At 40.5% G+C, this 12,629-nt stretch overlaps 2 protein-coding genes across 3 annotated transcripts; both read right to left on the bottom strand.

Moving 5' to 3' along the window:
* Positions 1 to 6,901: 6,901 nt before the first annotated feature.
* LOC134181430 (uncharacterized) lies at positions 6,902 to 8,819 on the bottom strand. Its single transcript, XM_062648707.1, has 4 exons — positions 8,721 to 8,819; positions 8,411 to 8,659; positions 8,263 to 8,341; positions 6,902 to 8,180 (listed from the first exon to the last, which is right to left on the bottom strand). Exons 1-4 carry the CDS (start codon positions 8,779 to 8,781, stop codon positions 7,028 to 7,030), a joined length of 1,542 nt encoding a protein of 513 aa, XP_062504691.1. The 5' UTR covers positions 8,782 to 8,819; the 3' UTR covers positions 6,902 to 7,027.
* Positions 8,820 to 10,797: 1,978 nt separating this feature from the next.
* On the bottom strand, positions 10,798 to 12,602 carry LOC134181392 (uncharacterized). Of its 2 annotated transcripts, none has more exons than XM_062648663.1 (6): positions 12,399 to 12,602; positions 12,288 to 12,324; positions 11,901 to 11,957; positions 11,652 to 11,701; positions 11,495 to 11,577; positions 10,798 to 11,412 (listed from the first exon to the last, which is right to left on the bottom strand). In XM_062648663.1, the coding sequence occupies exons 1-6, from the start codon at positions 12,464 to 12,466 to the stop codon at positions 11,003 to 11,005; spliced, it is 705 nt and encodes a 234-aa protein (XP_062504647.1). In that variant the 5' UTR covers positions 12,467 to 12,602; the 3' UTR covers positions 10,798 to 11,002. The 2 variants fall into 2 exon arrangements, with proteins under 2 accessions (XP_062504647.1, XP_062504648.1); XM_062648664.1 differs by having other exon boundaries at positions 11,504 to 11,577; positions 12,399 to 12,601.
* Positions 12,603 to 12,629: the final 27 nt, after the last annotated feature.

A 12,629-nucleotide genomic window follows, 5' to 3' on the forward strand; every position in this document is an offset into this window, starting at 1 on the left:
TACCCTGAACTATTTACTATACGAGTGCGCGTGATAGGATGAGATTGATGATGAAGCATCAAGAGCATGTGATATGGGTCTGGCCAGTAACTTTGTAGACTAGTTCGGCCTCTATTTTCAACAAGTTTCTTTGTCTGTGTCTTCTAAACGAGGGCGGCCACTATTCGAAGAAATACGATAATAGTCTGATAAAATTGCTCTTTAGATGAAATGGTATTGGGAGGAATGTATTGATGAGCTGTTGTTTCAAGCATTGTTGGCCTTGTAGTTGGACCGGCTGCAGTTGTAATTACTCAACTCAAATTTAAGTTCATCATCTTCATCCAGTAGCTCGATTGTTCACAATGTCACACACACACACACACACACACACACACACACACACACACACACACACACACACACACACACACACACACACACATGTATGAATGGGTGGTGTTAATTTATGGACGCCCACACTCTCACTTAGACCTTCTCGACGGATTCTGTTGTAGTCAGTTTCTGTTGTCATTGTGTGTGACTGATCCATTGTTGATTTCTATATTTATCGATATGCTTGCAAATAATTTGTAATTTGCTTGCACCTGTAACTGTCACATACCCGGTATACGATGCTCCTCCTAATTTTTGAGACTAAGTCTTTTCGAGGCTCCAAAAATAATTTGAATTCGAATCTATTCTATCAATCTGATCCAAGGTCTAAACAGTTCAACGACGCTCAACACACTACTGTAGCTGACCCGGACATGTGGCAATATTTGAGGTTGAAAAATCACTTTGTTATTATCATATAATTTTTGCGGTAAAGTTTCAAGAAGAGTACTAGTACTCAAAATCATTGAAAGTAGTAAAGTAGGAGATTGTTGTTTGGCATACATACTGCTGGCTGTGTCTCGGGTGTTTTCAGATGCATGACAAAAGTGTGTTCTCACCTCCCTCTTCCACTCTGTGAATATCCAGTAGATAAGGAAAGTATCTAGTGGTTTACAATCATATTACACTGATACCTAGTGATACCATTTGATATGACAGTCACACTGAAAGGCACCTACATAATGGGATATACATTTAGTATGAGGATGCATTCCCCGAAGAATAACAGCTATCGCACCATAGGATCACATCTATGTCTCTTTTTGGTTGCTGATGTCGAGGTAGTAAGTGTCAGCGGTTACCATGGATGGTTTTAGGTACATTATACTTGTTAGCCTATCGCACATAATACACTTTGTAGCTATACGATGTATACATAACATGCATCACATGATGAGTGTATGACTCTGTCGAGGTAATGTTTTGTTGTTTGGGACTTATAACTTGACTTGTCTTAGACTATGTTCAAATTCAATACAGCAAAGGACTGACCTACTATCCACATTTTTTGGACACTTGCAGGCAACTAATGTTTTTGGGTTTTTACCTAGTTAATTTCAACAAGTGAATTGTTATCTTAATTATTAAGGGCCTAACTGTATGTCATGGACCACATATAATATGTAGGCTGAAGGATAGATACTGGCTGTTGAGGACATGGATGATGATGATTGTGGGCATGTTTCTTTAGGTATTTGGTCCACTATTGCCAATCGTTCCAGTTCCATCAAGTACATGCCCTATGTGGCTGACAGCAAGCGAGCTTTGGACGAGTATCCGTCCGAAATATTTATGGGAGGATTGAACACGATTGTTTTGCACAATACGTGTGAGGTATGATGAGTAGACGGTTGTAGGTTAGTTGACCGTGTAATGCAATCTGTGACGTTGTAGGATTCCCTGTTGGCCTCGCCTATTATCCTCGATCTTGTTATTCTTGCTGAAATGTGTCAGCGGATTACACTGAAAGCCGGTGAGTCGATGTTTCATGTTTTATCTAAATGTTAGGGCTATGTACAGTTGTAATCAGTCCTTAATGTTATTGGTTGAATCGGGACACGGCCACACAACTCGGATTATTGCAATGCAGTAAACATTGTTTGTTCTTGTCTTGCCATGAACATCTTGATATGAGTCACTCTAATCGATATCACATCATAGTTGGATTGTTTTGTATCAGATGTCTCATGCTTGTGAGATGGGACAACTGATTACTGATTATGGTGTGAATTGGTTTAGTGTGCCAAGATGAAGGGTTTAGTAATTAGTGTATAGTGATTGCAATGTTCATGATTAGAAACGGTAGATAAGATTTCAAAGTCTTACAGCTCAGGAATGTTTCCATATTGCAGAAACACAATACTATATTATTTCTTAGTAAAGGCGACAAAGCCACAAATCTAGGATCTTACAAATAGTGCGGGGTGATAGCCTCGTTCCAAACATACGCACAAGTGTTCATTGCAGTCCCAGATGTGCTGCCTCTTATTCTAGTCTCGGATGCCCTTCCAGTGACCCGGAGAGCACACCTCTTGCCCGGGAAGTAGCACCTAGAATGTACCCTAGTCTAGTCATGGCTTCATGCGAAGCAACAGCAGTGGTCCACGTCAATCGATGCCTAACTACACAGACTTTCTGTAGCATGAGCAATCATCGTGTATATCAAAGAACATTCGGCGACATGCGCTAGTACGTCAGTACGTAGTACGACTCCTACTTCTAGAATATCTACCCTAGATCGCAGTTAGCAAAGCATGCTGTTTGGTTCAGTAGTTGAAACACTTATGGACAACTGACTCATACTTATCAGACGGGCAGCGCTTTTCTATTGTGATGCTGAAGAGGGTTTTCTCATCATCACGTGTAACATCACGTGACATTCACAGCACATCCATGATGCTTGGTGGACACGGAAACAGATTTGGACACCAATACCGCTTATCTCTTTGTTCTTTTATTAGTGTTCATGTGGGATAGACCACACATGAACAGCTGTTTATACCACACTGAAGAGAGCCCTGTCGTAAAAACTGGACTCAACTGTAAACTTTGTATCAGGGCATGCAGCCATTGCTTTTTTGCCGCAAATGTATGTTACCAAACATATCTGAAATGTTGCATTAACGCAAATCTCCGAAATGTCTCTTTAACTGCCGAATAGAGCAATAGTTGTGGAAAGGTGTAGCATTGAGAAATCTCAAAGACTCCAATATTTGACTTCACAACTGGACGATAAGATCCATTTATGGTTTACGGTAGTCATCCGTGTCTATATTTACTGATCTGTTGTCAAGTGTTTCTCTCATCCAACGAGTCTTTCGTATGCTGCTGTGACCTAACGTAGCAAGCAAATTTCTGTTGTGTTCTAGATAACATCTAGTCTAGCTGCACGTACATCTATGGTGAAATAGCTTGGACAATAGAATGCGTACAAATTACGTGCTAGTGTAGTGTATTATTCTGGACTCCCTTCTTGTGCAACCAGCAATTGAGAACCCACTCCTCCCCTCAAGTCAATGTTTATGGGACATGAACTGCTGTGTCAACTTCAGTAGCATAAATGTGGGCACGGTGTTCCAAAACACTCTTAGATTTCACTTGGTGGCAAATTTACTAGCAATGCAGGTACTGTAGAAACAATGGCTGTTCTCTCTCGGACATCAGGATGGCAGGAAGTTCCAATTACAACTCTCGAATAGAGTTGTGCATGCAGTACCTATGCAGTTAGGTTAGAGGTTTCTGGACAAAAGCAGTAACACGTTTACCGTATCTGGTTTTAGCCGGTAGAAGTGACAATGTTTGCTGATGTGCATGCTGATCAAACAGCCAATCTGAAGCTGCACTAAAAGTAGTTGTACAAATGACTAGGCAGTTTTAGCTAATTTTAACAGCAGCGGAAAACGTTATTGATCGGACCATCGGCATGACCTTTCTTTTCGACAGCGCTTTCCTTTCCTTGATCTTGCTGTTGTCATCCAGATGGTGATGACGTGTTCTTTTGTGTTACCAGGTAGGCAATGTCACATTTGATTTTGTAACATGATTTGAGGACATGACGCTGGCATTGATTCAGCGTAGCCGTCTAGTGAATGAGCCTTGGACAGGGCTGTTGGCACATGCTTTACAGCATGGGTGTGTGAAACATGCGAGTGACCCTCGGATACTCATACGAACTTGGCAGGATATATCGTGTTGCACTTGCGAAAGCAACTGAGGGCATGTATGGTATAGGTTGGTAGTAGTGAACAGACTGTGAAATTATTGGTGGACTGCACATGGGTCTCAATATGATGATGACATATTGTAATTATGGATGACTTCTACTGTAACAGCTAATGCTTGTGCGAGAGTGTTGTGCAAGTCTGCAGGGTTTTCACTATCGGAATCCAAACTAAGTTTTTACAGCTGAGAAATAGGTATAAGACTTCGATACTACAGTACTGAAACATAATACTATATTACTTAATAAGGTGACATTAGCCACAAATCCAAGCTCTTACAAAAGATCGCGGGATAATAGCCTAGCTCCAGACATCTACAGTACTGTACTTGTGTTGATTGCAGTTCCAGATGCTTTTTCCATGACATGGAAGCACACCTTGTCCGAGAAGTGTAACACCTAGAATCTACTCTAGACTACTCTAGTCATGGCTTCTTACAAATCAACAACAGCAGTCCATGCACGTCAATCAAGGCCTGACTAGACAGACTTTCTGTTGTCGTCTATGGAACTTGCACGTGCACAACCTATGGACATTGCTAAGAAGGGCTTAGTGGTAATCAAAGTTGATTTTCTTGCTAGGACACTTGAAATCGGCTCAAGTGCGCATATCTGACTTGGACTGTGCAACTGAGAGCAGACTGCATGCGTCGTAGTCCCATCCATCCCACCCCGCTCCCAATAATCTCTCGCGAGATCCTTGAGAATGTACATGATTGCAATGTAATTCTTGGTTGTGAAAATTTGAATTATCATTTATCGAACACTTGAATACAATTTGGACAGTACTGTGTTTCTACTCCTGACTCCATATCCAACCCTGGGATTTGGATGGTATGTCGTGACACTTAGTAAACATTGCCATGAATATGGGAAGGACGCTGTTATGCCATCCACACACGCGCGCGCGCGCGCGTGCACACACACACTTAATTGTTGTTAATATCTTTTCAGATGGTCAAGCGGAGTACACGGGCTTCAACTCTGTTCTCTCACTCCTCAGCTATCTTCTCAAAGCCCCGATGGTGTCACGAGACACTCCAGTAGTGAACGCTCTTTTCCGCGGAAGAGCTTGTATTGAGAACATCTTTCGTGCTTGTGTTGGTCTTCATCCACAGAGCCACATGCTGTTGGAGTACAAACTGCCTGCTCCCATGACAACAAAGACCTCGACCACTGAGGAAGTGAAAGTGCCACTGAAGACCGATCCAAGAGGCACAATCAGAGCACAAGGCCGTTTCTGGGAACTTGGAGTATCTTCATAGACTGTGTCGTAATTAAACTTTTACCCTTTGGTGTTGAGACTTGATGATATAGTTTATCACATTGAGCACCTATGCAGTAGTATTCATCTATTAGAGACACATTTTGCTTCAGTTGATTCACATATCAGAGAATGAGATAACTACCATGTAGAATGAATACATCTAGAAAAAGGTCTGAGTCGTGTACTTGGACAGTCAAATATTTGTACATGGATGAGTTTTGTGCGCCCGAGGTTTTGGAGTGCGAGGGAAACGCTGCCACACGTCATTGGTGTACAATGTTGCCGAGATCTGGCCGGGTGGATAGATGTTTTGTCATTAAAGGTAAATCTTTCTGAAACGAAGTAATGAAATGTAGAATGCGTATACATTGACTACGTTGCATTTGGAGTACTTACAAAGTCAATCTAGTTTCTAAACAGAGGAGATCCATTGATGCATGTGTTCAACAGTGTCTATCTTATATGAATATATGCCAATACACTGGAAACACACACACACACACACACACACACACACACACACACACACACACACACACACACACACACACACACACACACACACACACACACACACACACACACACACACACACACACACACACACACACACACACACTCCACGCAGTGGCGGATGTAGAGGGGTTTCCGGGGTTTCCGTGGAAACCCCTAAAATTTTGTGACGTCATTACGCGGAGATGACCGCGTACCAGCAGTGCTTGTTACTTCCTGACGTGACTCGCAGCTCATGTTTTAGTTATAAGTAACTTCACACTGAGGTGCAGTACAGATTATGAACTTTCGACGAAGGTCCATCATCGTCGGACAGTACGAGTGAGTCGTACGGTACTCCTACTCTTTCTACATTAATTTATGGTAACTTGTTTTCAATCTCAGTTGTTCTCCAACAACATGTTTCATTTACTTCCTTGCAATGATAATGTTTCAAAGTAGTTATTTCTATCTCATGAAAATGTACTTCCACCTTTGATGGTCACAACATTCACAATTTCATGAAACGACATATGTCTATAGAAACTTTCTTTGGAAAGAAAAGAAAAAGCTGTAACATTTGCCTGTCTAGTGAAAGACATGTATAGGCTTGCAAGATCAATTCAAATTCTCCAGTACTGTAGATTCATTAACGTATACTTCCGTTCTATGGTATAGATGATTAAATAGCTAATTTATATCTGGAGGCGTGGCTGATCCTAACCTTTGTGACGTCACGGAACCCCCATTTGAAAATCTTAAATCCGCCTCTGCCAACTCACACATGTACACCACACTGTACACAAACGTCTATCCATTGGCCTTTGTGCTCCACAATTTAATTACCATGAGGATACAGAAGATGCAGGCCAAAGTTCATGAAAGTCTACATTGCTCGAATTCTGTAGCACAACAAAAACTCTGGTGATTCTTGAGACCCTGTTGTTTGATAGTCTGATGACAAACTGACATTTTATCCTTGAGGTGGTAGAATTGCTGATATTGGGCCGGGTTGCTAATGATTCAAGCTTTCGAACACCATTTTTGAGACATTATGCATTATGCTAATAGTCCTAAATTGCATGCATTAGCTAAGCCTTTTGGCAATATTTTTTGATAACATTTTCAAAATCTAGACTCAACAAAGATGCGATTGCAACACAATCGCATGGTTACTCGGTACTTGGTACTTCGATGTATCCATGTTTTCTGCGCTTTTTCCACCACGTGTGTAGACGACAAACAGCGGCAGCGGCTGTAATCAGACAGGCGAAGCTTCCGATCCCGACAGCAATCCACGGAACATTCATTCTGCACCACGGCTCGCCATCGCACTGGTCGCCTTCGTAGCGAACATTGAGTGCCCCACAAGTCGCACTGCAGTCGCACTTCAACGTGATATGATTACATATTCCTCTTCCAGAAGTACACCTGCCAGCTGCAGTGTTGCAGTTAGTTTCGACTGTAAAGTCTGCTGTCGGTAGCGTCGTTTTGTCTTTTATTGCCACAACTTGATTTAGCATTATTAACTGAAATCTAAGTTTGCATTGCTTTGTTCTTAGAATTTCGGGAATTGGTGGGCTCTTCCACTCAAAACTTCGTGTAGTTACTGAGTAGTTCACGGGAGTGCCAGTGGATAGCAATTGTTTCCATTCTCTTCCTTCAATGTTGTTTCCATCGCACGATGACAGCGTTGCATTGACAAATAGGAATTTTTCGAGCAGTTTGTTCACACAGTCCAGCTGCTTCGAATTTTGTAAACACGTGATTTTGTTTAGGGTGCACGTGACCGTATGTCCAACCGGTACCGTTGGAGGCTCGCGGGTTATACGACTGCCGTTTGAAACGCACGAAAAATTTGACTTTTTGAAATCGATGTAGCTAAAATTTTTGACTTGGGTGTCGAAATTGGTGTCGATAATAACAGGCGGAGAATTGGAAGTACAGTTCAGCAATGATTTATAGTTAGAAACATAATTGACATAGTCGCCATCTTGAGATATCTCTATGCGTAGAACTAAATCGATGAATCCGTTTTCTGCATAAAATGGTTCATGTGATAGGCAACACTGGATACCATTCCGATATGTCAGTTCCAAATGTTTATCGTTGTGTTTCCAAGCAACCTCTGGGGTTGGCTCCGATATTGGAAAACAGAACGTGCCGGAGTTTTCATTTTTGTCTTCCATGATTATTCCAAACTTGGAGACACATTTTGACTTTCTGATCAAGCACCTTGGAAGTTCATCGCCGAATCGTATACCAACAATCCGGAAATTATGTACAAGAAAATGGTTAATGTGATAGTCGGTAGGTACTGTACATCTAAAGAAATTATAATATAATGAGAGTATATGATTTATGTACTTAACCTAATATAGAAACTGAAAACGATTCATTGACGTACCTAGCAATGCTGTGAAGATCCACGACTGCAAAGTAATCTGTGTGAAAGTGAGCAAACGTTTTCCCCATTGACGATGAATCTGAAATTACAGAAACCGATAATATCTAAGCACACAAGACCACGCCTACCCGATTATAAATGAAAGTACATTGCGGGCACGGCGGCGACCGCTCTGCATCAAATGGATAACATGACAATGGGTTGTATGTGCTCACACGAGCGGTCGAGTTAGTAGGCGAGTCGCTGGAAGCTCCTGGGACCAGCTTAACTGACTTGCATTTATTACACCACCCGCAGAAGGTCGGATTGTAAGCATTGCTGTCTATTGTAGCAGCCCAAGAGCAAACTCTTTGTGTACATTGCGCACAACTCAATGGGAGACAATGATCAGTGTCGTCTAGAAAATAACTAATTAGCATGCAGATATGTTGATCTTGTGAAGGACGGAAGTAGAAAACCTGCTGCCAGTTGTGATATGTGAAGAATAGCCAAAGTAATGTAAACAAAAAGAATTCTCATGTTGAAGTTACGCAGTCAAAGACGATGACATCTCTCATCACGTGATATAAACGTGGGAAGCGGACCTGTTCATCTTTTTTCTGGTAATTTCTGCAAATCAGGAATCTTTCTGGTAACTAGGAATACGTGCTAAATCCGGTCAGACTGCGCTAAAAGCAGCTCTATTCAATCTATAAACGAACACGAAGTTGCTTCCACCTGTCCAGCAATCACAACACAGTCACTGCACGTGACCACGTGACACTAGCTATCTGCATAGTAGGAATATCGTTAGAACTTTTCTTCTAGTGCACAGACCGTTTCTATCCGCTGCTTCCCACTTTTACACAATAAGTCAAACGTTTCTGCACTCATTCAGTATTTGTCCAGGCTACCGTTGACGAGAATCAGCAGCGCAAAGTACACGTGGTCAAGCACGACAGACGCCATTTTCTGCATACTAGTAATGTCTCGCCAAATCGCTACAATGCAACTTGACAAATCAAGATTTACATCGAATGCTTACAGCAATGCATAGAATCATATCACAAAGTTTCTGATTATTCTGACGTCATCTTCTCCAAATTTCAAAATTCGACCAAACGATCGATTTCTGACGTTTTGATGACATTCAGTCACTTCTGCTGATAAAAATTAACGTCTAGACATTAGCTTCTTGTGCAACGTTTGGTTTCATCATATTTGCGAACGACTGTCATTTTGTGTAGGCCGCAGTGCTGTAGTACGTGGTGAGTGCACGTGACCACGTGACACCAGCTTTCTGCATAGTAGGAATATCGCTGGAACTTTTCTTCTAGTACACCGACCGTTTCTATCCGCTGCTTCCCACTTTTCCACAATAATTCAAACATTTCTGCACTCGTTCAGTGTTTTCTAGGCTTCCATTGACGAGAATCAGCGGTGCAAAGTACACGTGGTCAACCACGCCAGACGCCATTTTCTGCATACTAGTAATGTCTCGCCAAATCGCTACAATTCAACTTGACGAAATAAAACTTACATGGAATGCTTATGGCAATATATACAATCATATCACAAGGTATCTCATTATTCTGACGTCATCTTCTGCAAATACCAAAATTCGACCAAACGATCAATTTCTGACGTTTTGATGACATGCAGTCACTTCTGCTGATAAAAATTAACGTCTAGACATTAGCTTCTTGTGCAACGTTTGGTTTCCTCGCATTTGCGAACGACTGTCGTCTTGTAACAGGCCGCGCAAAACTGTAGTACGTGGTGAGTGCACGTGACCACGTGACACTAGCTTTCTGCATAGTAGGAATATCGCTAGAACTTTTCTTCTAGTACACAGACCGTTTCTATCCGCTGCTTCCCACTTTTAAACAATTATTCAAACGTTTCTGCACTCGTTCAGTGTTTGTCCAGGCTACCGTTGACGAGAATCCGCAGCGCAAAGTACACGTGGTCAAGCACGACAGACGCCATTTTCTGCATACTAGTAATGTCTCGCCAAATCGCTACAATGCAACTTGACAAATCAAGATTTACATCGAATGTTTACAGCAATGCATAGAATCACATCACAAAGTTTCTGATTATTCTGACGTCATCTTCTCCAAATTTCAAAATTCGACCAAACGATCGATTTCTGACGTTTCGATTACATGCAGTCACTTCTGCTAATAAAAATTAACGTCTAGACATTAGCTTCTTGTGCAACGTTTGGTTTCATCATATTTGCGAACGACTGTCATTTTGTGTAGGCCGCGCAGAACTCAAGAAATCAAGTTTGATTGGAATCCGTCTTAGCTAAACAAAATCGATTTCGTTTTGCAGTGTAACGAGAATGTACTCTGATATGTCTTAAAAACACTTTTCAAAAGTCATCTGGAAATAAATAGTTATTTTGTAAAGTCGCCCACTCGCTATTCCACGAATTTCCGTGCACTCATCTACTTTGTGTCAGTTTATAAGAACAAACGTAATAATTTTACATTGTGGCTCAATTCATCGATTTTGAGCCGTTTGTTGCTAAATTTCGCGATGTCGCACTTTTCGGCAGCCATTTTTTCTTTATTAGCAATTAATGTCTTGCCAAATCGTCAATCAACTAAACTCCAACAGCTTCAAATGTTAGCTATCAGACGTTACTTCGAAAAGAATGAGAATAATTAAGATTGATGCAGATCTACAATATATATCTAGATATACATACATATAAACTGTAACATTACTAAATTCCCAAAAACTAAAACTACTACTCATTTAAAAATCTTTCTACTTTGGTATTTAATTCAGTCGTAATCCATGTTCCTAGATACCATCTGCAAAGGATATGACAAGCTGCATGATGTGCTTTGGCTGAAAACCTCCAATCACTTGGTACTCCGAAAAGCTCCAAAACATCATCACGGTCCGTGTTCTTTGCTGCCTCGTTCTTGAAGTACCAGCGATTGAAAAGTTTGTTTATTCTCTTTATCACTGCTGAACTGAATCGCCCGGCCATGACTACGTGCTGCGATGCAGCCAAGGATTGTTTCATAGATACTTTTCTTCCAAAATTTGCCGGACTTTTGACGGGACATGCTGCCAAAAGTGCTGTGATGTAGCCACCGCCGTCAAGTTCCCAAAAAAAGTTTTCTATCTCTTTTTCTGAGCAATGTATTGCTACAAGCACAGGTCATATAAACAACATGCTTTTATAAACGCCAAATTGGCAATATAGCGATAAGAACTCTGCATGCTTAACTTTGCTTACGACTGAAATTAGGTCTTGCCAGCACAGCTGCCCTGGTTTGAACTGTTGACTCAGGTGTGGTTAATGACACTTTCCTACAATGCAAATGACAGTATAAAGTTAAGAGCTATCAGTTTACTTTTCATTAGAACAGTTTTGAATTACTGACCTTGTGGTTGTTTGTTTGTCATCATCGTCACTGATATCTATAGTTTCCGGCTAAAACGAAATAATTTGACAAAATTGCAACAAACATACCTATATATTTGTCGTTTAGTTTTAATTGGTGTTATATGTTTTTGTTTTGTCTGGTATATTCAAATTTCTTATAATGAATCATACATTTATCTATGATTACTCGATGATAGATACAGGTAAGTATTTGTTCTCATATTTGAAGCTGAAGGCAATGCAATACCTCAATTTTTCTTTTTTTAGCCCCTGTTGCGTTTGAAAACTTGACTCGTTTTCTTTTCTAAAAAACCAAATCGATTCATATTGTACTAAACTGACACGGTAATAGACTCGTTTACATTTATTGTACATTTCATTATTTATATACTTATTATTATTATCATATTTGATTTATATATTTTAATTATCTATTATTATTTGTTGTGCTCAACCAGATCGGTCTAGTTTCAAGAAGCACTGTGTTTTATAATAATAATTATTATTGTTGTTGTTATTATTATTGCTATCATTGTGCACATAAATTTGACTCTGCTTAATAAATTTACTTGTCAATTTCTCTTTCTAAGACGTTATTACAAGCTATTCATATACCTTACAGAACCTTACGCACCTCTCTTTTTGGACTCTCGTCTACAGTCTGACTAGTCCTGTAACGAAGAGATAATAACAACAAAATTAGAAATACCAGTCATGCCGAAATGAATATCAAATGATTTCGAACAATGTCTCCAATCCATTGTCATCGTTTAGATATATTTCAAATTCTGCCATAGAGCTTGTCCCTTGCATAGTTAGAGCTATTTCATCGTCTTCGGCGTCGGAGTCTATATATTTTTGTCTCTTCTTTCTAGGCCGCAAATCGCTTTTCTCGAAATTAGGAGAACCGCTGATGGCGGTGACACTCTGAATTCTACATCAGAGATACAAAACAGTGTAGAGCACAAAGCAATTG

This window comes from Corticium candelabrum, chromosome 6 (genome assembly GCF_963422355.1).
Source record: "Corticium candelabrum chromosome 6, ooCorCand1.1, whole genome shotgun sequence".
NCBI classification, from domain to species: domain Eukaryota; kingdom Metazoa; phylum Porifera; class Homoscleromorpha; order Homosclerophorida; family Plakinidae; genus Corticium; species Corticium candelabrum.

What these genes read in the sequence shown, in the direction of transcription:
- LOC134181430 (XM_062648707.1), bottom strand. Translation starts at nt 8,781, where the DNA reads ATGAGAATTCTTTTTGTTTACATTACTTTGGCTATTCTTCACATATCA. An exon ending in CATATCACAACTGGCAGCAG is followed by an intron (nt 8,660 to 8,720) that starts GTTTTCTACTTC and finishes GTTATTTTCTAG; the next exon opens with ACGACACTGATCATTGTCTC. An exon ending in GTCGCCGCCGTGCCCGCAAT is followed by an intron (nt 8,342 to 8,410) that starts GTACTTTCATTT and finishes CTGTAATTTCAG; the next exon opens with ATTCATCGTCAATGGGGAAA.
- LOC134181392 (XM_062648663.1), bottom strand. Translation starts at nt 12,466, where the DNA reads ATGCAAGGGACAAGCTCTATGGCAGAATTTGAAATATATCTAAACGAT. An exon ending in ACGAGAGTCCAAAAAGAGAG is followed by an intron (nt 11,958 to 12,287) that starts GTGCGTAAGGTT and finishes TTGGTTTTTTAG; the next exon opens with AAAAGAAAACGAGTCAAGTT. An exon ending in GACAAACAAACAACCACAAG is followed by an intron (nt 11,578 to 11,651) that starts GTCAGTAATTCA and finishes TTTGCATTGTAG; the next exon opens with GAAAGTGTCATTAACCACAC.